Below are 27409 nucleotides of genomic sequence, written 5' to 3' on the forward strand. Positions count from 1 at the left end.
CAATATTTGCCTGTACTGGGAACACTGTCATTCACAGACACAGTCAGTGTCAGGAAAATACATTAGCTCTCCAACAACTGCCGACACATCTCATAAAATGAGACTTTTTCATGAACAGAAAATGGAGCAGTGACTAGAGCTACTGTGTGTTAAGCTGCATTTCCACCTGAGCCTCTCTTATAACAAAAAGCTTCCTATAGACTATCATTAGTCTCCATTTCCTCTGCAGTGAAAGATCCATAGAGAAGCTGGACATATTAAAAAGTGCTGGCTGTTTTTTTGTTGTTTGTTTTTTTAACATGTCAGACTATTGAAATATATAGTAACCATGTTACACTGGCTGCCTCTGTCCATCTCCCAAAAACGGAGCGGTCACAGTCAACGAGATGAAGCCTGGACAAAGTCTGGCATAGGCCTCTTTCCTCGGGGTGGTTTAGGGGTGAGAGCATTTCTAATCAGAAAAACTTCACCAACAATGCTTCTTCTGTTTATTTACTCTAGTTACTTTATTTACCCCAAACACAGAACTTATTTGGGCAGGATGTCAGCTATATTAACAGCTGTCAGGGCAGATTTTGCAAGTCATTTTAGATTTTTTTTCCCATCCATTTTTTACTTAAGCCATTCTTGACCAATTTACTAGTTGACAGTCCCCTTGCTCTTATTTTGAAATATTAGTTGGCGTTAACCAGCTAGCCCCAGCCCTTCCAGTCCTATTTTCTGCCTTTCAGCAGGCTGACCAGAATTTCTCATCTCATGGACTCAGAATCCACAGTCTTGGACTCCATTTTTGTAGGTTTGTTTTTTCTGCTCTGTAGATGTGACCACTAACCACAAGACCACTAACAAACATCTGCAGCAGGTAGAGAGCAGCTCACATGTCACTACAGCTGAGAAGAGCAAAGACAATCATCTCCAAATGCAATTCAAGGAGGTGGATGTTTGTATCTGGACAATTCTGAAGCATGAACGACTCAGAAATCAACAATCGCTACAGCACGGTGTCGTGACATTATGTGTGGCGATATTGTATAAATACAGGCACATACAAGGGGACTTGAGTCAACTGGCTGCCAGCTGGATGTATTCTGGTTACATTCCTATAGAACGGGAAGGTTGCTGAGCACAAATGTGAATTTCTTTCTATCTATACAGCAACAGAGATTTGAGATTTTAAACAATTCACCACGGTTCATTTCTTGTATTATCAGAAATAGATTGCATGTAATTGTCAAGTTGACCCCATTCAATCGCAGACTGATAATAGACTGACCCTGTCTTGTGGCAACATTTACCGCAGGTTTTAGTGACAGTGTTGGTGTGCTTGACGGTCTCATTTTGTATCAAAAAAATAAATGGAGTTAGATAATGTTACCTTATTGGATAGAACTGTTACAAACATTTACTCTGAGGATGAAACTTGCAGTTTAAAAAAGGAAATAAATGGTTCAAATGTTTAAAAAATGATAAACGCTAAAAATAAAATAAAATAAAATAAAAAAATCACAGTAATATCTTATCGGAAGTAAAATACTGTAATAATAATATATTGTGGGGTGTCTGGTAGTACCCATCTAGTGGACAGATAGCTGAATATATCCGTTATTTATTTCTCCCAAAATATTTGAAAATTAAAAGAGTCAGAGGGGCACATTATATGAGACGCTATTTAATTTCATTTAAAAATGTGTGGGTGTGCATAATTTCTGGGCACATTTACAAAGGCACCCCTGGTACCACCACAATTACAATCCAATTCTGAGCAAAACACTGCACTCTCTAGCTTACTCAACCACAACTGCTCTCTTCATATATATTTTTTTAGATAAACCAGGCAGACGAACCAAGTCTGAGTATTGTGCTTAACAACAGTAATCTCTGATATAAGCCTTAAAGTAAGCAAAATAAGCAACTGCAACAACTTGAAGTAAGATGACTAAGATGGACTGGCTGAATGCTACAAGTTTAGTGCTGCAAACATTATTACCACTGTTCCTAAACCAAGGGAAAACACTGTTGCACAAACAAGAGCTTTTTGGAGGTAAACATTTCCCAGAGAATTTAATCTTTAGACCTTTGTCCCTTTGATGGAAACATACAGAGTCCTTTCAAAGGCTCCTAGTCCCTTAGGAAAGTTCCTATGGTGGAAACACAGCTTTACAGAGCAAAAAAAGGAGTGCTCTCCAAAGGTGGATTGGTATATTCTTTGTTCAAATGCATTAATTCCAAATTATATTATTTTGATTAAAGTTAATCCCTTAAATGCACTAGATGCTATAGTCCCTGCACAAGCTGGAAACAATGGTTTGTACCATACTACTGGCAGCACAGCTTGTAAGTGTGCCGGTACCTTTGTAGGAGCAATAATTCAACATTCTAGAAACCAGCTAAATCCTTGATACGCCTCCTCAGAGCAGGTGTATCCTATTCATATTATCTTCAGGGAATACTGCACTCAGTACCTTGTACCAACAGTACACGTACCATAAACAATATATGACTGGCTCTTAAAACTATCACAGGCAAGTTTCAGCCAGAGGGATTAAAACAGGGTGGATTCACACCTATCCAATCAGCAACAAGATCTTCGGGAGGTTTTGCGGTTTCCATGGAGATCAATAGTACTACTCAAGAGCGCATGATCAATCTGGTCCTCAGCAGCCAGAACCTCCCTGACAGCTGCCTCAAACGCAGCGGTGACATTAGTGTCATCTTTAGCACTGGTCTCAAAGTAAGGGCAGCAGCCGTTCTCTTCACACCAGGCCCGCGCTTCATCCTCCCCAACCTCCCTCTGCTCCATGTCTATCTTGTTGCCCAGTACCACAAAAGGGAACCGCTCGGGGTCTTTGACGTCAGAGTAGTACATGAACTCCTTCTTCCAGCTGCCCAGGTTCTGAAAGCTCTGCAGGTTGTTCACGGCAAATGTGAGCAGGCAGCAGTCGGCGCCTCGGTAGAAAGGTGTACGTAGTGACTTGAAGCGCTCCTGACCGGCTGTGTCCCATATTTGAAGAGTGACAAGGCGTCCATCCACTTCCAAGTCCCGATTAAGGAACTCCACGCCGATGGTGTGGAAAGACTGGGAGTCAAACCGGTCTGTGACATAGCGGTTCATCAAGGAGGACTTGCCCACTCCACCATCTCCCAGTAGGATTACCTTGAGCAGCAGGTTCTTCCCACTCATCATGCCACCCACCCAACTAGGCCTCCTCACAGGGCTAAAGTCCTCCCCACTTGGTGGTAAACTGGGGTGAACCTAACCTAGAAACAGGAAGGGTGAAAACGAGATGTGGAAATTACTGCTGGTCATTGGGATATGAAACATAATGACTTCTCAGAAAACATTTAAAAGCCAAAGCAGTCTGTGGGTTTGTGTCCGCTGATGATTCAGAGTAGGTAATTAGAGGAACAGTCAGCAGCCACAGGATAACTGTTATAACTTGGAAGTAAACCTTTCTGCGTAATTAAAACCACATGACAGAAGTGTAATGGTTGACTAGCTTCAGGGACAAAATGACGGGGTGAAGGACCGAGATGTCTTCCAAAGGTCTCTGGCGTAGAAAAATACAGGGTAGCAGACAGCCCTGCTGTTTACGACATGAAACTATAATACTGGCTAGTCCACACATTATGCACTACAGTGAACAGATGCCAACTACAGATTAGGAAGTAAAAATTAAACATTAAAGAAAACGGGGTTTTTTTGTAGTACATCATGAGGAAAACCCCGACACCACAACCGACTGACCATAAATCCACTCTGTACAGCACCACCACTGCACCTGCGCAAACCACAAATATGTACCAGCTTGCCAAACTGTGGCTATTGGAAAACAAAAACTCTCGCTGAACTCTCTTGTCGATGCTGTTTGTGAAACTGTCCGCAGAAGTGCTTCAGAGAAGAAGTTAAATTGGAACCGAAACAGGTAAGACTTCTAAATCACGCCATGCGAGACAGTAAAGCGGTTGTAATGTATACCGGCTTAGCAACCCTCCCATCAAACTAGCAAGCTAGCCGACTAGTCTGATGCCTTGTTGACATTCCATCCCGGTCAGGCTAACCGTTAGCTCTAATTTATATGCGGCTCAGAAGAGTTTTAAAAAGCGACGCAGTTACGACTATTGCAGTGGGCTGGTGTTTTCAAAACTGAATGCATATCGTAGAAACATTTATTTCTACTTACCCTGCTTCTGGTAGGTAATATTGCGTGGCTGTCCCGCTACCCTACATCTGACTGAGATTCAGTGTCGTGACGTGCGCGCCCCATCGCGGACCTGCACGTGCACACCGCCCAAGCAAAGCGGGGTCCTAAAGCCCGTAAAATGAGCGGATACCCCAAATGATAAACAAACGGAAGTAAAAACTTAATCAAGCATTGCATTAATACACTAAATGCTAGTAATCTTAGTAGGCATCTTAGTAAAAAACATCATTTATATGCTTTGCTTTTTGTAAAATGAATGGATAACAACAATAATGATATTTTAGCGTTAGCCAAATAATTTTGGAAATTATCAGTACTGTTAATTTAGGGCATCTGTGACATAAATCGTACATTGGGTCGTGGGTAATCGTTTTGCTAAGAACTGTAAGTTTGTAACATTTTGCATTTGAGTTCAGTCTGAATAAAAGCTGGATTTATGAAAAATGTGCAAGAATTTTAGTAAATCTTACTATTTGCTTTGTCTCTTTCTACTTTGTTGTCCAAGCATAATTTACTTATTACCGATTTACTGATTATTTTCCAACCCATTTAAACCCAGAGCTGGACTTAATTTCCCTTCTCTAACAGTGGTTTAGTGACAACTATTCATTCTCTGAGATAACTAACCATCCTTCTTTTGACACATCTACTTGATGTGATGAAGTGGCCTTTCTGTCTCTCAGTAAACAAAACCAGATGCTCTGACCTGACAGTTGAGCTGATGTGGTTTTCACTTCAGGTCTGCTAAATGTTACTCTGGATGCATTTCATGGCACTGACCTCACAGGGGTGGCCCCCTCTGCTAATCTCTGTGTAACCATGATGTGAAACTGACTTCTGGCACTTTTTACTTACACAAAAATCTGAGAACTGAGTTCTATTGTGAGACTGATATTATTTTTGAAGATCAAATTATACAAACTCTTCAACTGCTCATTCCACTGTTGAAGTCTAAATATCTACCGTAGACTTTAAAGTTCCACGTTTGACCTGTGAAAACTGAAAACTGGATCATGATTGGTTCCCCGCCTCATTCCAAAGTCACAAAGTCATCTTTTAAGTATGAGTTTTAAACTCTGGCCTAATTTAATTTAACTTACATTAAACATTAATTTGATTTACATTAAATTTAACCGATATTAATTTAACTTACATTAAATCAAGTCAACCGAAAAACCATCCAATACTGGACACACAAAGCTGCCTCCTCATTTAGAGCAAGCTAATGGCTCAGTCACACGAGCCATTAGCTCATGAATTTCTCAGTGAAATTTCTCCCTTTAGCAGAAACTACGAACACATCCTGCAGTAACAAGCTTTATGCAAACGTTCTTCTGCACAGTCAAGCTCAAACCTCAAAAATGTAAAAGTAATAAAAATGCTTTTTTAAATGGGAAACATCAGATTTACACTAACATCCAAATCAAGATCTGCCAGTGTTGCACTGTAGTTAACAGCAGTAAAGGCGAACTCTTTTTCTACTCAGCAAGACTGATGGCAATAAGCTGGCAATCTGTCTGCATTTATAAATTAGACAACAGTTATTAGCAAACCTTTGACAACCTCTCTCGGAGTTGGTCCAGGTCAGACTGTGACTGTTGCAGAAAGGTTGTCTCCTACCAGGTGACCTATGCAATCGTCTTGTGATCAAAAGTGGTCGTGAGAGTGCAACACCCTCAAGCTCTATGTAGCCATTTAGTTACCACAATCTCCAATTGGTTGCAGAATGTGACAAAAATTCAATACAATCACCAGGCAGCCACCATAGATGCAAGGAGATTACTGTCCCTTCCTTGTGACTGAGCCTTTACCTTACTCTGAATTAGGAGATAGCTTTGCAAGAAGTGTACCCACTGTGGCATGATTTTTCGGCTGAGCCGATTTAATGCAAGTTTCCTCAGATAATCTTATTTTAAGACATAAAGGACGTGTTATTAATTCTGCTAATGTTGTTTGCTTTTAGAATGACTTTTGTATTTGCTTAAAGTTCATAGAAATCTCTAGGGTTTTTTTTATCTTAAAACATATACTCTATGTTTTTATGTATGATTTGTTGTGTTTGTTGTGGCAAAATCCGTTAAGTATCAAAAGATTCTGAACTGAACCTGTCTGACCCAATCTTACTCCCGGGCTGTAGGTGGCGCTAGAGTGAGATATTTTTGAGACCTAGAGAAGAAGAAAATCAGGACTCTACAAAAAAAAAAAAAAAAGAAGTCAGCTGTTAACTGATGTTTGGGGCATCTCGTTAGCACTGCTCATCAAAGCGAGCTTACGTGAAAAGTAGCGCTAGATGTTTTATTTTGTAAGCTAAGAAAAAAGCCCCTTTTCACGTGTTTCCCGCGGAGATGATGGTAGGAAACAGTGTGAATATTCCGATGTTTCTCCATGCTCTGAAAACACTGGCTCTGTAGAGTAAGTCGCTGGATTGTTTGCGTAGCGGATCGCATTTATACAACCGCATTTATAAAGAAAAACAATCATACTGCTGTCCCTACACAGTAATGTGGTGTTTATTTTGAATTTGTGTGTCTTTGTTCAATTCACCCCTGCAGATGGCGGGTAGGAGCAGACTACTGCCCTTTGCTTGTCTGGGGTTTTTCGGGGTCCTGTGCTGGGTCTGGGTCTCCTTTGCCTCCTTTCCAGATGACCAGGTGCTTCCCCTGGAGGCCTTGGATGCACTAGACCGAGGAGCCTTTCAGCCTCAGAGTGCTCTCTCAGAGATGGAGTTTTCCTCCGTGGTTTCATACAGAGGACCAGGGAACCGCGACCGTCGCAGTAACAAGGAGCTGCCCATTCTCCTCTGGTGGAGCGGTGGGCTGTTCCCACATTTTCCAGGCGACACTGAGCGCATTGACTGTGCCACGTCCTCCTGTCTGGTCACGAGCAATCGTAAGGTACCCGAGATACTTACCCTCCTAAAACACCTTTCATGAATCTCCTGCCTTGGACAGGAGGAAGATGCATGTACACATTAATAATAATTAGCTTCTCGGGTTGCTCTGCAACTAATCTTGGGTTTGATCTTGAAAGGTGCAGCTGTACAAACGGACAACATCTATCATCTTTTATGGGACAGACTTCCGGGCATATGAGGCGCCTCTCCCTCGTCTCCGCCACCAAACCTGGGCACTGTTCCACGAAGAGTCACCTATGAATAACTATGTCCTCTCTCATGGGCCGGGAATCCGGCTGTTCAATTACACCGCTACGTTTCGCAGGGAGTCAGACTACCCCTTGACCCTTCAGTGGCTTCCTTCTCTGGAGTACTTGCTGGAGCCTGTCGCTGTGTCCTTGGAAGAGAAGAACCGCCTGAGGAGGGAGGGTCTGGCTCCAGTGCTCTACATGCAGTCTCACTGTGATGTACCATCAGACAGAGACAGATATGTAAAGGAGCTCATGAAGTACATAAAGGTAAAGTGCAGAATAATTCAGCTGTGTAATAACCACAGTCAAAGAGATTATGGTCCTGTGTTTTTTGTTTTGTTTTTTTTAATGAAAGATATAGCGGTCCGTTACCCTTAATGTTTTTTTTCTGCTTTACACAAATGCCGAGATTCTTTCTCAGTGGTAAATATATCTTCTTATTTTATTACGCACTGCACAGCAGATAAAAATCACTAATCTTTGTGCTTCCAATTGCAATAGCAAATGTGTAAATGTTTTGTATAGAAAATACTCAGTGGAACAGCCAAATCTGTCATTGTGTAATAATTAATCTGTTCCCAGATATGCCCTAACTGTGTCTCCCATCTTTCCAAACATTATCTCTGTGTAGATCGATTCTTATGGGAAATGCTTGAACAACAAACCCCTACCAGAATATCTGGAGGACACAGCCACTGCTACCGGTGAAGAACCAAAATTCATGAATTTTGTGGCGCGCTACAAGTTCCACCTGGCTCTGGAGAATGGCCTGTGTCCAGATTACATGACTGAAAAGCTGTGGCGGCCTCTACACCAGGGGTGCGTTCCCATTTATCGAGGTGCCTCCGCGGTGGCGGACTGGATGCCCAACGACCGCTCGGTGATCATCATAGATGACTTCCCCTCACCCCAAGCTCTTGCCGACTTCCTCATACATCTGGACGAGAATGACGATGAATATGCTAAATATTTAAAGTTCAAGAACCCCAGCCGCATCACTAATACTCGTTTGCTAGAGTCACTGAAGACCCGCGAGTGGGGGGTGAATGACATGAGTAAACCCAACTACCTGAATGGATTTGAATGTTATGTATGTGACCAGGAGAATGCTCGATTAGCTGCAGAGCATGCACATAAAAAGGCCCCTAAGACAAATCAACCACCTCGGCCTAAAATGGCTAATAACTCTCACATGGGTTGCCCGCTCCCCAGTCCGGGATATGGAGACGTCAAAGACTTACCTTCAGATGATGGGTGAGTTTGTCTTTAAATGAACAACAGCACCAGGTGTGAACACAATTTTTTTTTTTTTTTTTTCCCTGCACTGAAATGTGAACAATAATGTCCTGCGGGGAGTGAAATCGGTCTGTTTTAATAGTCTAATTAAAATATCCTCTGTGATGAGCCTAATCTGTTTGTTTATCTGTCTGCAGATGGTTGCAAATATGGCCTCAGGATTACTGGCAGAGCCTCGACCAAGCAGAGGGGCTGGAGTCTCTGATAAGACACAACGAGTCAGACCCTTCTCTGCTGTGGAAGCACATCCAAAGCATTGCTGTGAGCAGAGCCAAAGGAAAACACTGACACAGGCCTTGAAACAAACAGAGGATGGAGTCCGTCCAGGATTATAGGAGTGCCCCAGATTATGTATTCCCCCCTCTTGTTTAAATGAGGGAACGAAGTACACATTGCTCATAGTTTTGCACCCAAGCCAACCCCACCCCCTTTTTACCCATGTGAGTAGTTTAGTTATCCTGAAACAAATTTTGCTATTTTGTTGAGCTGACATTAAACTTTGCCTTCATCCCACGCTCAGTAATGGGAAAATAACATTCTAGACTTTTATAAGCGAATATTTTCCAACCGGTTTTATCACCGTAGCTGAGTTTCCATTATATTGCCCATAGTTAGTATTAACTACTTGGAGGACCATTGTCCCAAATGGGCACACTCTCATGGGATGCGCCTTTTCATTAGACTGGGGCAGAGCCAAAGACTTGTCCTCTGTACCGTGGGAGCTCTGCCTAACTGTGTGTGAAGACCATCAAGACGGTAGCCAAATGACTGCATCAGCTTCTTTACAGTTACTCAGCAGGTAGCTGATGGCTATTAGCTAAAATCCCATTTAGATGCAAAGCTATTGTGACTATGCAAGGAAAATATTATTTTGCCAAGCAGAGGAGAGGTGCAAATGTAAATTTAGTACAACCTCGCATTGGGATGTTACCAGAGTTCTCAGGATCAGCTCAGCTTGGAAAAACTCTGATTTTTATGTTAGAATATCACCTTGTCTGACAATTTTCTGTTACATCATTTAGGATCATGTGCAATAACTACCAATCATTCTTTTCTGAAACACTCTTGACTCATGTATCTGGTAGCAAACTACTTTTATATGACATGGATACACCAGGATTATAGAAATTGTTTTATTTTGCTAACAAAGCATCATACATGCAAACACTATTTTGTATCAAGAAGAGCAAAAATTAAGTAAACATTTTGTAACCAAGTTCTTTTTTTTTTTTTTTTATTTCCTATTGTTGCTAAATTCTTGTATCCCTCTCACCAGTATTAATCTGTTCACATCCGTGTGTGATGTTGGACAGACGTATCCTTCATAGTAAACCGAAGCAGATAAAGCTTTCACCACCATCAAAACACAACACAAGGTTTTAAAATATGTCATTATCAAGTTTAAGAAATCATACTCGCCGGTCACTTTAAGCTACATTAATCAGGAGTTCAAACAAATGCAGTGCAAACTTTGAAAAAAAGAGCAGTTCTCGCTTTGTGCGCGAATTAACATGACAGAAAGGAGAGAGAGAGGAGGTCTGCGAAGCTCTTGATGATCAGATGGCCCTGTAGCAGGTCTCGCAGTGGACTTTCCCACCATGCAGGAACATACTGTGGAGAAGGTCTCCCATGGGTTTCTTACACATATCACACTGAAAGATAAGAAAACCACGTGATAACGCCTTGATGAGAAATGTTTGCAGGAAAACGATTTGAGCCACAAAAACGTAATTATCTGGTTAAACTTGCCTGGACTGGCAATAACAACAAATATGATTATTATTATTTAGGAAAAAAATTATTCATTGTATCTGACTAAATTACCTTGAAGCAGGAAGGATGGCAGTTGATGTTGAGGTGCTCAATGGTAATCTTGGCATCATTTCCCACCTGCTCTCCGCAGTATGTACAGGTAGATGACGGTGGGATCCTGGAGTAGCTGATTGAGAAAAGATAAGTTGATCACTGAATCAGGAACAGGTACAGTGCACTGAAGCTCAGTCTGGTTGAATAACAAGATATTTGGAGTCCTATGTGAGGGAAATTAATAAGTGTAAATAATCCTTGCTCAGCCGCTTAATGAGCAGGCTTGGTGAAATTTCTGCCCTTCTGCTTGCACGTATCTAGTTTTGTCAGTAGCGGAAATAACAAAGTGGGGGAGAAAGAGCTGCGGCTTATAGCTGTGGTTGCGGCTTTAAAACGCGTTTAGGGAATAGTCTTGTTTATGGAGGTGCCGTAGGGATAACCAAGAGGCTACACATGCTCAGCACTCGAAATATGTAACTGAAATATGTCAAATAGTGTAAACGGTAAAACAAATGCTAGTAGTTGCGATAGAGATACTAAAAGAAGAAGGTGAAATGTAAGCACCATGGCAACCCCCACAGACTCACATGTTAAAATAATAAAAAGGAAAAAAACAAAACGTGTTTACAACCTGGTACAAAAAATGTTTGTCTTTTTTATCTCCTTGAAAACTGCAGGTGCTCAGTCATAACTGCTATCTGTCTTCGAAGCAGAATCTCAGCTGATTCATGTCACTGAATTTCTCAACTGTGTCTACAGAATCTCTGTTTTTTGGAGCATTTTTTAGTCTGCCAAAATTGGATAAAATATGGCTTGCTTTGTGATTAACTGTACCAAACAGCAAGCCAACCAAGAAGCCTGTGCTCAAGTTGTTTTTCATTTGTTGTGTTTTTTAATTAGGTGAATTTCTAATACTCTTATTTTTGTCAGAGCTTATTAGCAGGTATCCAGAATTGTAAAATAGAGTTTATGGCTCCAACCTGCCAAACAGGCTATCAAAATACTGTCAATTTTGAATACAGGAAATAAAATGTAGCCAAAATGCCAAACAAGCATTTTAGCCCTTGCATGCTGTTTGAAGCCAACTTGACTTAATGTGACAGCAGTAAAAATACCTAAATATCATTCTCCATCTATTCTCCTCTGCTTATCCTTGTCATAGTTGCAGGGGGGCAGGAGCCTAGCCCAGTGTATGTATGTATGTGTACATACATATATATATATATATATATATATATACACACACACACACACACACATACATACATACATACATACATACATACATATATATACACACACATACATTTGTGTATATATAGTTCAAACTTTGATAGAGAGACGTCTAGGTCTGGTTCAAAAGTGAATGTGCAGTATTTTCCTACCATAGGTTAAAATGTTGCTCTGTAAGATTTATTCCTGAAACATGTTCAGATTTATAAACAGTGATTCCAGCTGAAGTACTTGAACTGTGAGAACTGAAAATGGACACAGTAGCAGCAGGTTAAACTTACACAGCTAAAAGGGTTTGAAGTGTAATTAAGAAGGAGTTTTGAGAAACCCATGAATACAGTTTAAATGACGTTAGTGGGGGGAAAAGCTGAACTGCCATTTAAAGAGCAAGAAGTGAAAGCAGTTAAAGTATTGAGAGAGAGGCAGAGCTCAGATTGTGTTATTACCTGGAGTAAAGAGATGGGCTGCTGTAAGAATAGCTGGTGGAGCTTGAAGTCAGGTAATCTGACCTACTATTGGAAACAAGATCAATGAGTAAATCATCATGAGGGCAGTGCTTGCAGTTTTTTAAAGAGGTATTTTATATCAATATGGCAGTTGACTGTAAATAATTTATTGGCCCCACCTATTGAGCGTGTCTCTGGGGTTCTGCGTTGCATTGACATACTCCTTCACAAACACAAACGGCCTTAAAGGAGAGGCAAAAGGTGGGTTAATACACATAGCTAAAATATATACACAATTGTGGTCAGAGGTTTGCATATACTCATCATGGGTATGAATTTCATGATGATTTTTTTTTTCAAGGGTGGAATGATTGCATGACATACATCTTTAATGTCTTGAAAAAAATTGGATACACAACATAAAGATTTTAATAAGTAGTCCTAAAGCTTCAATGCCTTTTAACTTGACAAGCCAAAGCTCGCTAACTTCTCATTAGTGAACATGACTGACTGGTAGTTTCTCTTTGCCAGCATAAAAAGGATTTGTTTTAATAATACTCATTGGACTGACAAATACTCAGATGTTCACTGAGTTCCTTGGACTTTTCCATTGTTCCAAGAAGGAGAATTGTAGATTCACATAAGTTGAGAGCGTCTTTGGAAGCCATTTCTAAACAACCGCAGATTCCAGGTTTATCAGTTCAATCACCACTTTGCCAAAATCCAGAAGAAGACTCAAACTATCACAAATTGCTCCTGCTCCAAAATCGACATTTTCAAACTTGAGTGAAATTTGCGGTTGTCCTCATGGACAGATCAAATGCTTTTAGGAGAAAAAGATTTATGGCCAGACAAGACAAAGATTGAGTTATTTGGCCATAATGATGAGAGGTATATTTGGAGGAGTCAAAGGTGAGGCTTTCAAACCTAAGAACACTGTCAAGCATGATGGTGGTAGCATCATGCTCTGGGCTGGTTTGCTGCTAGTGGTACTGGTACACTGCACAAAGTGATTGGAATAATAAAGGAGGACTACCTCCAAATTCTTTACCTTTACATCCAACCAACAGCTAGATGGATTTAATGTGGACACAACTGGCTGTTACAACAGGACAATGATCCCAAACACACATCAAAACTGGTTTTGAATGGATAAGGCAGGCTAATATTATGGAATAAGCTTCCCAAAGCCTTGACCTCAGTCCTATTGAAAATTTGTGGAATAGGATTAAAAGCTGGGTCCTTGGTAGCAAACAATTTAAAATAACTCCAATTCTTTCAAGAAGAGCAGTCACATATCCAGCCAGAATTATTCCAGAAGATTGTTCATGCCTACCGAAAGCATCTGAGTGTAACTGGCTAAGGAACATTTAACCAAATATTAGTGGACGTGTATGTACATATGTCTGAGCCTGTGTATGTATACTTTTCAACAGTTCAAAGAAATAATTTAAAGCCCCAAATTATCTTGACGTTTACACCTGCCATGAGTGTATTCAGGATTTTGACCACAATTACATATGCTGTCAATCCAAATTAAATTTATAGTTTGTACAGTCACTCACTTTTTGGTTTCAGGTTCTGGGGTTTTGACTCTCTGCTCCTCTTCTCTTCTGGTCCTGGAATAGGTATCAAAACTGGAGACATGCAACGTGCAGCAACATTAGTCTCATCTTTTACTCAATGATGGCATTACAGTGATGGGTTATAGAGAAAGACCCCACATCTGTCAAATGCAGCCCAGGAGATAATCACTTCTGCCACTGCTTGTTAATGACAGGCTGGTTAACGGGCTGTGATTTGACAAAAGGACATCTCTAATACACATCATTATTCTGACATCTGGAGGCTGATAATTAGAGGGAAGGAAATGAGGGCAAATTGAAAGACAATGGAAGAGCAGATCTTGTCATTCAACTTCAGTAATAGAGTTGAAATGGAAATCTGTCTAACCGGGTGTCATGATGGAGTTACGGGTAACTTTCACGGATAACTTTCAGTTGCTAACCATTTTCAGTTACGCCTACTAAAAATGGCTGCGTTACAAAGAGACAAAAGCAGATCCAGAAGGTGAAAGCGTAACACAAACCCACACGTGCTAAATATTCGATGGCGTGCATTTGTTTTTAGATGCATTTCATAAAATAACCATTTATTCCACTCGTTGAAGAACAGGTAAATGTAAGTTTCATGCAACACCGCACCATTGCTCAAATTTCTAGAGGCATGAAAGGATTTAAAAAGAAAAAAAAAAGGGCAAGCCAGTGTTGTTACGAAAGTGAGAAAATCAACAGACGAGAGATAAAATAACCCTCTGCATTACGCTGTCTGACTTTACAAGATCATAAACTTACCGATCCATGGAGGGCTCAGGCTCACTGCGTATCTCCCTGGAAAGTAAAGAAAACAGTGTTAGACTTTTATAGTAGGCTGAAGCAGTCAATAAGCTGGACGCAATCCAGTAAGCGAGACCGCTGCATTTTTAAAAAAAAAATGTGTATGAAACTGATCTTTCTGGCTCACAGCTCCACTAGGGTCACAGTTTATTGACCAGCTGTGGTCTGCTTTATATAGTACTGCACCACTGCCTGATCTGAGGCCCTCCTCCCAAGCAGTGTGATTGTAACCTCCACTTATACATCTTCTCATGCTCTTAACCTGAGCCCTTCTAATCTCTACAGTTTTCAATCTCAATACGCAAAAAAACTCTTTTCCCTACCTGATGGTAGTGATGGTTGTGACCGTTTGTGTATCCTCAGTGCTACAAAAGAGACAAAATTCCTGCATTATAATGAGTTTGTACAGGTAAAGATAAGACAATATTAAAGTTTTAAAAGAAAAAAAAAAGAACAAGCTGAAAAAGTTAATTATTCTCCGACTGAGCCGGGAGGATGTTTCATCTTGTGTTCAGCTTTCTTTCAATTAAATGCTTGACAGCCACTGAATTTTAAGGTGCTATAATCACATCCTACTAAAATAGTTTCCAAAAGGTGCTTTAATGTGCATTTAATGAGCTCAACCATACCGAAGATACCTTCCCTGCTCCTCTTCTTGCTTCTCTTCTTCTTCTTCGTCGTCGTCCTCCTCCTCCTCTTCTGTGGGGATGGTATAGACAGTTGGTGATGTCCATCGGTCCCACGGAGAGTCATTCTCAAGGGACCTTGAAAACAAACAAACAAAGACATAGCAGCATTGGAAGATGGCCGGTTCACATGATGTTTATTCTTCCAAAGACAAAAAAGGTAGAGGGGGGAGTGGGGGGGGGGGGGGGGGGGTGTTTACCTCAGTTGTGAGGGAAAGTTGTAACAAATATATGTCTGACCCATTTTCATCAGCGCCAGTGCACAATGTCTTCCGACTCGGTGAGCAAGGCGCTGCAAGAGTCTCGCTACTTCACCGCGGTGAAAAGGGAGGAGGTTACAGAAATAAAAAGGAGCCAATATCCAAGATCACTTACTTCCTCTCAAACATGATGACTGTCTGTTGATCTTCAGCTTGGCCTTCTGCTTCTGGTTGCGCTTCTTGGCTGAGAGGGGAGAGACATTGAAAGGCTTTTAACACGCAATGGACACGGATGGGTGAAAGTAGATGAATGAAGCACAGAGTGTATAGTGTGGGGGTGCAAAAGTACATCAAAGCATGTCATCACCTCTCCTCTGTGTTCGACTCCTGGACTGTGTTGGTTTCCCATGACCGCTGAGTGCTGATGTTAAAACAGCCAAAGTGGGGAGAGATAGCAAGAGGGAGAGGGGGAAAGGATTTGGGAATTGTGACAGATGAAGCACATCAGACAACGCTCAAGCAGGAAGGTTTGAGAAAAAGATTTCTGTGGGTCTGCACTTTCCCTTCCACTCCCATTTCTCAATCATAGATTCGTCACAGAAGTATGCAGCTGAGTTGGTTCAATACCTTGTTTTGTCAGTGTTGAAAGGGATGATGTCATCTGCAAGGGACCGCAAGGCATTACTGCCCATACTGTCAGACACACAAGAGAGAAAGCCATCAGCATGGCTCACTCACGAGTATTTCTTTCTTTCGTTCTTTTTCTTACATTTGCAGTTTAGTTTCCTATAATGAATCATTTCAGGGGCAACTTTGTTTCAGGTGCCAGAGAACGTTTCTACAGATTTCCCAATGGCAGGCAATCTCCCTTTCCTCACAGTTCCAGTGTAATTGGTGTGTAACTGTATGAATGGGTGCATAAAAAACTCATTGTGGAGGACTTTGTAGAACCCCCTAATGCTAAAAATGTCCCCAATACTCACAATATAAATTTTTCTTAAGCTGAAACATGTAAGCAATAACAAACTTATTTTGTTTCTGAGCTCTTTTCCATTAAAGCAGGTAATGCACTAAAATTAAAATTAAAACAGAAAACAAATAAGTAAATCAGCTTGAGCATGTCAATAGATCCAGACTCCTGGTGCTTCTTGCATCACATCTACTGATTATGAATAACAATTCTCGCATTAGCTTACAAACTAAAGCAGTTGTAGTAATGAGGAAACCGTGTGCTAACATCGGCGCCACAAACAGAGGTTACAGTATCGAAAAAGGGAATTTGCATTATCATTCCCGTACCTGTTGATGGAACTATCAGAGAGGGGCTGGCGCAGGTCAGAGGAGCTGGAATAGAGAAAAGTGTCTCATAATCAGAAACTGCTGAATTATGCATGCTGAGATACTATCTGTCTTGCAGGAAAACAGTCATAGCTCCAAACCAATATGATTACCTGTTAGGGGATGTGGTCCCTATCGGATATGGATCAAATGGATCAGCCGAGCTGAAAAACAATTTCACACTGATTTCACTCTCAATTGTCAGCGTTGCCCATCTTGTGTCGAAGGAATTCTGATCACATTGACTCATAATGGAAAGATTTAATGCAGTTTGAATGGTAAATAGAAACACGGAGGGACGTGGGGCAAAACTCAATAAAAATCAGAATCAGGATGTTGCTGACAAATGGAAACACTATTCCACTGCTGAACAGCAAAATCTGCGGACTTCAGGATTTCTTCACCTAAGATTAACCCTTGAACAATTACACCAACCCGGTCATTTATATTACCGAGCTGGAGTGAAACCGTGTGTTATTATTTACTATTTTTAAGCACACTGGTTTGCATGTGACATGTGACAGTAAATAAACTACCTTGATTTAGTGACTACGGTTGTCACTGTTGTCACACGTGAGCTCCAGGGATCCGCATTGTCCTCTTCACTGCACAGCGGTGAGATAGAAGTAAGGAGGGCGGTACGGATGAATGGCATGATGGGAAGAGAAGAGAGGGCAAGTAAAGGTTAGTGTGGTTGTTCTCATACACTATTTAAAATGTCTGTCCTTTAGTAAAGCTCAAGATGCACTGAACTATTTAGCAATCACAAAAACCATCTGAATAAAGCACAGACTATAGCTTTGTATGCTGTCATGCTTTTTTAGGTAATGATCACAGTTTGGTCATTATAGTGACTCTGTGTCTCTGTGGGGTTTGCTGGCAGCATAGCTGCAGGCAGACTTGTTATAAATCATTACAAGCCGTGTGTATGGAATGCATTTCTTGGAAGGAACAGTTCTGCATAGATAGATAATTGTTTAAGAGCAGCCTGTCATCTCCCGCTACCTTTGTGTTTCTTTGGCTGTCTTGTCTGTCTGCTTCTCCTCCTCTTGCTGCATGCTGAGGCTGGTGGAGACAAAACAAAGCAGCAATACTAATCAGTACAGAGCATTCCCTTCTATTTCCAGTCGTGCTGCAGATGAAAGCTGGCTTTCCCTTTCAAAGTCAGTCGTTTCAGGAATTTGAGACTTTGGTTCTATTTAACGTGGAGCAGGAGGTTAAAATAGAAAATGCCAAACGGGAGCGGAGCCCTGCTTTGTGGATCAAACTGAAGGAGGGTTTATCAAAGTCTTTCAACTCAGCAAGCCGGGATCTTATTAATAATAAGGATGCATAAGCAAGGAGGGTGAGATGGGAGGAGAAGCCGGTCTGTCTCTTTCTCACCTGTGTGCCTCTGTGCCTCTTACAATGACATCATTTGCCAGAAGATCCAGAGTGCCGCTGGTCTTCACTGGGTTTGGCTTACTAAAGACATGAAACAGAAAATTGAAATATGGGGGAGAGTTCTCTTGAAACTCTACATCCAACTCTGGAAAGGTAAGCTGAGGTGGTATTTTGGTTTGCTACTGACAAGGAAGTTATTTTTACTCTTTTTTTTCTTAGGAGAAAGAATTCTTCCTCTACCTGTCCATTCCACCAAGCAGATCCTGACTCCAGCGTCCTGGGCTGGGGGGAACAGGTTCTGCTGGCTCCTCTGGACTGCAGATGTAGAAAGAGGAGAGGAAGAGGAAGCAGAGAAGTTGATGAACAAAGGGGGATTTACGATTCAGTGGAGATTTCAGAGCTAGAACAGGCCAGTTGAGGTAAAGGACGGGCAGATTATAAGAAGCCCAACAGTGCCACCTTGTGAGAGCTATTCAAATATTTGCCACCGTGACAACTTTTTAATTGCGCAATTGTAACAATGTATTTTTAACAAACCCATCACTGAAACCCAGGAGATCGTCTGTTATTGGTTCACAGTTGTTGAGCTCTGAATCTGGCTTCTGTTCAGCACTGCAGTACAGGAGAGGAAAAGATATATTAGTGCACCTGCTTTGGCAAGAAAGCATATATCTCTATATCAAATGTTTAAGTGCCACACTTAATCAGGCATAATTAGAGACACCCCTTGGTATCAGGCTTTTTGAGCGCCTGAAAATGAGATGTGCATTATTTTGTAATTACTTTGAAGTGAGCTCAGTGGCAGTTAGCCCTCATCAGTTTTCTTGCCAACACTGCTATGACAATAATGAGGAAGTTGTTGGTTTTATACCTGTTCTCTGTGGGGTGATCGTCCGCTGAGTCTCCTTTTTGGTTTGCCAGGGCTTCCTCATCATTCTTAAAGCTACTGAGGAAAAAGAAAAAAAAACAAAAGCTCTTATTATCAGATGGCATATTGTTGAGGCTGTGGGAACTAATGTGTCACTGCATTTCTGGTTTCTCCGGCTTTCATCTTTCTCTTCTGGAAGTACCTGGATGAACTGGTGTCGAAAGAAATCAGAGTGTTGGACAGAGCAGGGAGCGTGTCAGCAGCGGAGCTGTGAAACAAGATGGACAACAAACACATCACATTCCAGAGCAGCTTTGAATTACACATGTGAAAGAATGAGAGCAAACACACCTAAACAAAGAAAACCACTTAAACCACTGAAAGCATATTTTCATAACAACCATAGCTTTGCTTACAAATCATGCTCGAGGCTCATTATATACGTAGGTAGTTTTATGTTATATTGCTGGAGTGGTAGAAGCAGTATTAAGAGCTTTTACTTAAGAAAATAAAAGTAAAATTACATCCGGAGAAATATTTGCAGCTAAAACAGCTTTAAATACTCCAAAGTAAAACTACTCCAGGCAGATGAATGGTCCCTGTGAGGTTTTTATTGCTGTACTCTACATTACTGGAGCACTAGAAAGGACACATTAATGTGCAAGGAGAATTTTACTCTTGGAGCTGGTCTAAGTGGAAGTAATTTAGCTTCCGTTTCTAATGTTTCTTAGTGTGATCTTTAACAATCCACTGAATAAAATTATACTATGTTGATCTTTGTCTGTAAAATACCAAACCAAATGCCATATAAAGCAAATAGTAAGTTAATAGGTTATATAAGCTTAAATAAATTGTTATGCGCAATTATAGATCAACACAGTTACATTAAAGTGCAAATTCATTCAAGAGCTAGTAACATAACACCTGAGTTTATTCCATTCCACCTGTTGATGCTACAAAATGTGCCAGGACTGAATGGAAATCTGACCTTGGTTTTGGAGGCAATTTAGTCTGTGGCTCTGGTTCCATTTTGGGTTCAGGTTTTGTGTTCAGTCCAGATTCTGTTACAGCAGGCACTGGGACAGGTGACTTGGTGACAGTGGAGGTTGGGACAGAGGACACTTTAACATCTGATTTTTCAGGGGTTGAAGCCACATCAGGGGACACAGGAGCAGGCGACTTGGTGACAGTAGAGGTCGGGACAGGAGACACTTTGACATCCAATTTTTCAGGAGTTGAAGTCACATCAGGGGACACAGGTGCAGGTGATTTGGTGACAGTGGAGGTTGGGACAGTGGAGGTCGGGACAGGAGACACGTTGACATCCGATTTTTCAGGAGTTGAAGTCACATCAGGGGACACGGGTGCAGGTGATTTGGTGACAGTGGAGGTTGGGACAGTGGAGGTCGGGACAGGAGACACTTTGACATCTGATTTTTCAGGAGTTGAAGTCACATCCGGGGACACAGGTGCAGGTGACTTGGTGACAGTGGAGGTTGGGACAGTGGAGGTCGGGACAGGAGACACGTTGACATCCGATTTTTCAGGAGTTGAAGTCACATCAGGGGACACAGGTGCAGGTGATTTGGTGACAGTGGAGGTTGTGACAGTGGAGGTCGGGACAGGAGACACGTTGACATCCAATTTTTCAGGAGTTGAAGTCACATCCGGGGACACAGGTGCAGGTGATTTGGTGACAGTGGAGGTCGGGACAGTGGAGATCGGGACAGGAGACACTTTGACATCTGATTTTTCAGGAGTTGAAGTCACATCCGGGGACACAGGTGCAGGTGCATTGGTGACAGTGAGGTTGGGACAGTCGGCGGAGACACGTTGACACGATTTTCAGGAGGAAGTCACATTGACACAGTGCAGGTGATTTTGTACAGTGGAGTTGACATGGATTCGGAAGAGGCACAGTACACTGATTTTCAGAGTTGAAGTCACCTTGGACACAGTGCGATGATTGGGACAGGCGGTAGACAGTGGACGGGACAGGAGACACTTTGACATCTGATTTTTCAGGAGTTGAAGTCACATCCGGGGACACAGGTGCAGGTGATTTGGTGACAGTGGAGGTTGGGACAGTGGAGGTCGGGACAGGAGACACTTTGACATCTGATTTTTCAGGAGTTGAAGTCACATCGGGGGACACAGGTGCAGGTGACTTGGTGACAGTGGAGGTCGGGACAGTGGAGGTTGTGACAGTGGAGGTCGGGACAGGAGACACTTTGACATCCAATTTTTCAGGAGTTGAAGTCACATCCGGGGACACAGGTGCAGGTGATTTGGTGACAGTGGAGGTTGGGACAGTGGAGGTCGGGACAGGAGACACGTTGACATCCGATTTTTCAGGAGTTGAAGTCACATCAGGGGACACAGGTGCAGGTGATTTGGTGACAGTGGAGGTTGGGACAGTGGAGGTCGGGACAGGAGACACTTTAACATCTGATTTTTCAGGAGTTGAAGTCACACCCGGGGACACAGGTGCAGGTGACTTGGTGACAGTGGAGGTTGGGACAGTGGAGGTCGGGACAGGAGACACGTTGACATCCGATTTTTCAGGAGTTGAAGTCACATCAGGGGACACAGGTGCAGGTGATTTGGTGACAGTGGAGGTTGGGACAGTGGAGGTCGGGACAGGAGACACTTTGACATCTGATTTTTCAGGAGTTGAAGTCACATCCGGGGACACAGGTGCAGGTGACTTGGTGACAGTGGAGGTCGGGACAGTGGAGGTTGGGACAGTGGAGGTCGGGACAGGAGACACTTTGACATCCAATTTTTCAGGAGTTGAAGTCACATCGGGGGACACAGGTGCAGGTGATTTGGTGACAGTGGAGGTTGGGACAGTGGAGGTCGGGACAGGAGACACTTTGACATCTGATTTTTCAGGAGTTGAAGTCACATCCGGGGACACAGGTGCAGGTGACTTGGTGACAGTGGAGGTCGGGACGGTGGAGGTCGGGACAGTGGAGGTCGGGACAGTGGAGGTCGGGACAGGAGACACGTTGACATCTGATTTTTCAGGAGTTGAAGTCACATCCGGGGACACAGGTGCAGGTGACTTGGTGACAGTGGAGGTCGGGACATTGGAGGTCGGAACAGTGGAGGTCGGGACAGGAGACACTTTGACATCTGATTTTTCAGGAGTTGAAGTCACATCCGGGGACACAGGTGCAGGTGACTTGGTGACAGTGGAGGTCGGGACAGTGGAGGTCGGAACAGTGGAGGTCGGGACAGTGGAGGTCGGGACAGTGGAGGTCGGGACAGGAGACACTTTGACATCTGATTTTTCAGGAGTTGAAGTCACATCAGGGGACACAGGTGCAGGTGATTTGGTGACAGTGGAGGTCGGGACAGGAGACACTTTGACATCTGATTTTTCAGGAGTTGAAGTCACATCCGGGGACACAGGTGCAGGTGACTTGGTGACAGTGGAGGTCGGGACAGTGGAGGTCGGGACAGAAGACACTTTGACATCAGATTTTTCAGGAGTTGAAGTCACATCCGTGGACACAGGTGCAGGTGACTTGGTGACAGTTGAGGTTGGGACGGTGGAGGTCGGAACAGTGGAGGTCGGAACAGTGGAGTTCGGGACAGGAGACACGTTGACATCTGATTTTTCAGGAGTTGAAGACACATCCGGGGACACAGGTGCAGGTGACTTGGTGACAGTGGAGGTTGGGACAGTGGAGGTCGGGACAGGAGACACTTTGACATCTGATTTTTCAGGAGTTGAAGTCACATCCGGGGACACAGGTGCAGGTGATTTGGTGACAGTGGAGGTTGGGACAGTGGAGGTCGGGACAGTGGAGGTTGTGACAGTGGAGGTCGGGACAGGAGACACTTTGACATCCAATTTTTCAGGAGTTGAAGTCACATCCGGGGACACAGGTGCAGGTGATTTGGTGACAGTGGAGGTCGGGACAGTGGAGGTCGGGACAGGAGACACTTTGAAATCTGATTTTTCAGGAGTTGAAGTCACATCCGGGGACACAGGTGCAGGTGATTTGGTGACAGTGGAGGTCGGGACAGTGGAGGTTGTGACAGTGGAGGTCGGGACAGGAGACACTTTGACATCTGATTTTTCAGGAGTTGAAGTCACATCCGGGGACACAGGTGCAGGTGACTTCGTGACAGTGGAGGTTGGGACAGGAGACGTTGCAGTGGTCGACTCAGGGGACTTTTGATTAGATGATATTGGGGGTTTTGATGGTGGCGAAAGATCAACCAGAGGCGTTTTAGTCTGCCCAGACTCTTTGGGTTGTGGCTCTTTAGAGGCTACTTGAAGACAATCTTTGATTAGTTCAGGGAGGGGAGCAGCCACCTTGGTGTCAAAAGTTGGCTGTTCTTGTGTAACAGACACTTGAGGGGTCTCTTCTTTTGCAGGCTCTGGGGTGGCCTTCTTCTCCAACTTTGGAGCAACCGGCTCATTAACACTCACAGCAGCAGCTGTCTTAGTGCTGGTGTCAGCACTGTAAACCACAGAGATAATGAATCAAACTCAAATCACTTGTTGCACTGGAAATAGAAACATGGTGCGGGATTTACATTTTCTGAGGTTCGGGCGCAGGCTTGGATGCAACAGATGTGACAGGAACAACAGGGGATGGCAGCACAGCGCTGGCAGGTGCAGGAGTCTCAGAAGGCTCATCATCATCAGTAATCTCCACCCTGCACATTTTTAGTCAACCACATGATGGCACAAGTAGAAATGCATGCAAGTGTAGAGCACATATTTCACATATCTTTTCTTTTTGCCTCTAGGAAAAAGGGCTTACCTTGTAGCCACAAATGCTGGACTGCTATTGCTGAGCGATGTGTCAGGCGTTTCTTGAGACCTTAGAGTTTTGAACACAAAGCCTGTGTGAATGCCTCCGTAAGTGCTCAGCAAGGCACGTCAATAAAAAGAATTTCCCACTGCATGGGAAGTTTTAAACATATGCACTGTTCTTTTATGAAAGCATTACAGAAACATGCTGTATCTCAAGATAAGCATTAGAATAGTGGCATGAGAAAATACGTACTCGTATTTCTTTGCAGCTGAAAGCACGTAAGACCGTTGCCTGGCTGCAGATTTCGTCAGAACATTACTGGCTTTCTCCGTCCTGCAGAATGAATCAGAATAATGTTAATGTAATCTCTTTCCCGGGTGTCTAACTTCAGGACGCAAGGAGAGTCTTACCGCTTCTCCAGCTCCTCGAGGCTAAGCTGGCCCTCCTGTTTCTCTGCAGCAGACCGCACAGTGTGGGGGGCTCTGAGGAACAGAAGCACAAACATGCACCTTGTGAAAAGACTCTCATCCAGCTGCCAGCAGTTAAACTGGGAATCTGAATTTACGTTTGCTCACATTTTCTTGTAGGCCTCTGAAGGCTTTTTGTTGAATTGCGGTGTTTTGCTGCAATAAAACCAGATAATAAGTAATGGAGGAAAGGTCAAACTGCTTGTCGAAGCTGTGTGGTTCAGCTGCTCTTACCTAAAGCCGTTAGATGGTGAGGATGGAGGAGGCTTGTCCACTTTAGTGAAAACACCCCTGAAGAAAAAGAAAGAAAGTCCTGAACAAGCCCTTATTTCTTTATACAGTGTGTGTGTGTGTGTGTGTGTGTGTGTGTGTGTGTGTGTGTGTGTGTGTGTGTGTGTGTGTGTGTGTGTGTGTGTGTGTGTTTCTTTTTAAGTGTTCACTGTGATGGTGACTGAGACTCCACTTTGGCTGACTAAAATCTCTGTTTTATAAATATATATGTTTTTATATGCTTTGTGGTAAACGTATTTTATAACCCAGATGGTGGTGCTCAGAATATCAGAAGCCTTTCTCTTACCTGATAAGGTATCCGGATGTTGGCTGCCTAAACTCAAAACAGAGACTTGTTATCAGCACAGTCATGTTTCAAAGAACTGCAGATAAGCCTATGACATTAAAAACCTGGGTTTACCTCTCCGTGTCAGACTTGGTTGGTGGCGGAGTAGAATTTGTTGGCGAAGACACTGGACTGGTGTCAGCAGGGGCTCCGCTCAGACGGCTGGCTTTAACTTCTGCTATCCTGCAATGGAATTTGGTTTTATCTTATTTTCATTTATTTCCTATGTGACAGAGTAGATGATAACGGGATGATGGGTATCGTGCTTAAACAGGGGTGTTTACCATGGTTTCTCCTCTTGCGTTTCATCCTTAGAGTCATTGCTGCGTTGCAACCAGCTGGCGTCTCCCCTCAGCCTTGTCCGGACTTTGGTGGTACGCAGCACGGACGCTCTGTCTCCCTCTGAGATACAAACATGTGCATATCACACACCCGCACACAAGCTCACATTTGAGATATGATACACACTATATGCTGCATCATAATGACAGCTTAGTAATTGTCTGCTTGATAGCTTCTAAGATATACAGTCCCCCTTTGAGCCAGAAGACACTATATCATCAACCACTTGTAGTTTGCCTTAAATCAGGGTAATAAGTGAATTTATAGCCAAGAGCCCGGCACAGATGCATAATACTCCCAGCTTTTATTGGAGGAAACACATCATCTCACATTAAAATCAAAATCTGCTCACCTTTTGACATGCTTGTTTCACGGGGTTCTCGCTCTCTTCTTTTTTCTCTTTTCTTTGCAGGCCACTAAATTATAGATAATTCAGAGAGATGATTGGCATCTTGTAAAAATTAGGCGTATGATGTGAGCAGCGAGTTGCAACTTTGTTCCCACACTATGTCCCCTCCCATTGAGAAACATGTGCTGTGTCAAACATTCCTCAGTTTCATCCTTAAAACATGCAGACGATCCTGTCTGTCCACTTTCCGAAATATGCAGCGATTGACCAAATATGAATGGACGCAGATAGGCATTCTGTGTATCTGACACTCTGTAACAATATAAACTGGCCCACATAAGATTAACCTGATTACACAAATATCGCTTTCTATTCGCTCATTTCCAAATGAACTGAGCCTCAGCTATTTAGGATCAGAAAACAGAAACGAGTTGCTCAGAGGCAAGCCTACGTCCTCAGGGGAACTTCAGTAGAAAGGGGAAAATACTAATGAAACAATCACAAGTGTACCCTTATCTGAAAGTAGACACAGAGTAGAGCTTATGCAAAACTGTGGAGTATTGTTAAAGTCAGAATGCAAATATCACTTTTTTAAAAAAAGTCCTTCCTTAGGCTGTGAATTCATTCCCTTTGGAGTAAGTCGGCGCAATATCTCTTGAGGATTTTCCTGAATATTGGTGACAAAACAAACTGAGGGCTCAGAGACCATATTTATCTTCGGTTTAGCACATCAGTCTATAAGAGATAAATGATTAATGAAAGCCAATAGCATTTTAAAGCAAGCCCCGAGCACGATAGGAAGCAATCATGGCAAAGAAACATCCAGAAAATGAGAGGGCAGACACTCATAGTGAACACTTTCAACAAACAGTTTATATAACCCAACCAATCCGATCACTCTGACACTTTTAAAATACACAAAATATCATGTCATGAATAAGTGAACACCAGAGTTCCTACCTGCTGTCACTTTATATCCAGCACAGGAAGATTTGTTGAGGATCTGTGTCCTAGTGAGTGTGGTTGGTGTGAACAGAGGAAAAGTCTTTCTCTGTCTAACAGGTGTCTCAGCCCGACGTATTAGCCAACAGGTACAGGCGTGAGCACTAACAAGCCCAGCCAGTCAAGGGAGGTAAATATGGGGTGGAGCAGCGTGTGTTTGTCTATCTACTTGTGTGTGTGTGTGTGTGTGTGTGTGCGTGTGCGTAAGAGAGGTTGCTAAGAATTAATTTCTGTTTACTACATCTGGGCTTTGTTCATGGATGACAGCAAGCACATACCTGTCGCACAGGTGGCTGGCAATCAATGCTTAGAACCAGCAAGGCATAGGGGCAACGACAAGGTGCACTGCATGGCAAACATAAACGAAGTGACACACAGCAACATCTCCTTTGGGAAACACTCGTCTCATGCTCACTGGGTAGGACAGCCCAGGAAGCACAAGCATTAAAACAAGAACAAGAACACAGCACAGAGCCGAGATAATGAAGAGAAACAGCGGTCGTCAGAAAAAATAGAACACAAGCTTGGAACATTCTTAATTTTATTCTTAAAGCAAAGGTGTTTTATACTTTCACGTGTGTTTCTGTGAAGGAAAAATCATGAATGCTGGCGTGAACATTGAATTTCTTATATAAGCTCTGGTAAAGGTCATTTATGGATTACCCTGTGCTTTGCAATACGCAGGATATCCTAGGAAGAAAAACAAATGAAAGCCCATTGTAAACAAACTGTTTGCTCAATCCGAGCGACTATATCCATGTTTGTGTAAGAGAAAGTCAAGGATGTGCCTGCAATTGTCGAGCAATTTTTTTCTCCTACAAATGGCAAAAGAACACTTTCTGAGCATTTGGCCACAG

The 27409-nt window shown here is 42.8% G+C and overlaps 3 protein-coding genes across 7 annotated transcripts; 1 reads left to right on the forward strand and 2 right to left on the reverse strand.

Moving 5' to 3' along the window:
- Window positions 1–1649: 1649 nt before the first annotated feature.
- On the reverse strand, window positions 1650–4300 carry rab9b (RAB9B, member RAS oncogene family). Of its 3 annotated transcripts, none has more exons than XM_026190609.1 (2): window positions 4182–4300; window positions 1650–3258 (listed from the first exon to the last, which is right to left on the reverse strand). In XM_026190609.1, exon 2 carries the CDS (start codon window positions 3182–3184, stop codon window positions 2573–2575), a length of 612 nt encoding a protein of 203 aa, XP_026046394.1. In that variant the 5' UTR covers window positions 3185–3258; window positions 4182–4300; the 3' UTR covers window positions 1650–2572. The 3 variants fall into 3 exon arrangements, with proteins under 3 accessions (XP_026046394.1, XP_026046404.1, XP_026046413.1); XM_026190619.1 differs by lacking the exon at window positions 4182–4300 and adding an exon at window positions 3803–3861; XM_026190628.1 differs by lacking the exon at window positions 4182–4300 and adding an exon at window positions 3746–3785.
- Window positions 3862–9858, forward strand: pofut4 (protein O-fucosyltransferase 4). Of its 3 annotated transcripts, none has more exons than XM_026190561.1 (5): window positions 3862–3923; window positions 6755–7096; window positions 7233–7613; window positions 7978–8600; window positions 8780–9858. In XM_026190561.1, the coding sequence occupies exons 2-5, from the start codon at window positions 6755–6757 to the stop codon at window positions 8928–8930; spliced, it is 1497 nt and encodes a 498-aa protein (XP_026046346.1). In that variant the 5' UTR covers window positions 3862–3923; the 3' UTR covers window positions 8931–9858. The 3 variants fall into 3 exon arrangements, with proteins under 3 accessions (XP_026046346.1, XP_026046338.1, XP_026046329.1); XM_026190553.1 differs by lacking the exon at window positions 3862–3923 and adding an exon at window positions 6403–6614; XM_026190544.1 differs by lacking the exon at window positions 3862–3923 and adding an exon at window positions 6403–6553.
- Window positions 9762–26695, reverse strand: znf185 (zinc finger protein 185 with LIM domain). Its single transcript, XM_026178457.1, has 33 exons — window positions 26511–26695; window positions 25554–25617; window positions 25144–25261; window positions 24935–25042; window positions 24821–24847; window positions 24478–24534; window positions 24352–24399; window positions 24187–24258; window positions 24029–24109; window positions 23783–23842; window positions 23553–23675; window positions 22667–23476; window positions 20946–22336; window positions 19987–20743; window positions 19201–19266; window positions 19002–19076; window positions 18668–18742; window positions 18371–18445; window positions 18131–18211; window positions 17753–17812; window positions 16861–16911; window positions 16709–16753; window positions 16037–16102; window positions 15777–15830; window positions 15585–15653; window positions 15153–15287; window positions 14847–14888; window positions 14482–14517; window positions 13693–13764; window positions 12307–12369; window positions 12128–12193; window positions 10467–10581; window positions 9762–10294 (listed from the first exon to the last, which is right to left on the reverse strand). Exons 2-33 carry the CDS (start codon window positions 25561–25563, stop codon window positions 10199–10201), a joined length of 5004 nt encoding a protein of 1667 aa, XP_026034242.1. The 5' UTR covers window positions 25564–25617; window positions 26511–26695; the 3' UTR covers window positions 9762–10198.
- Window positions 26696–27409: the final 714 nt, after the last annotated feature.

The sequence above is a fragment of the Astatotilapia calliptera genome, chromosome 2 (genome assembly GCF_900246225.1).
Source record: "Astatotilapia calliptera chromosome 2, fAstCal1.2, whole genome shotgun sequence".
Lineage (NCBI taxonomy): Eukaryota > Metazoa > Chordata > Actinopteri > Cichliformes > Cichlidae > Astatotilapia > Astatotilapia calliptera.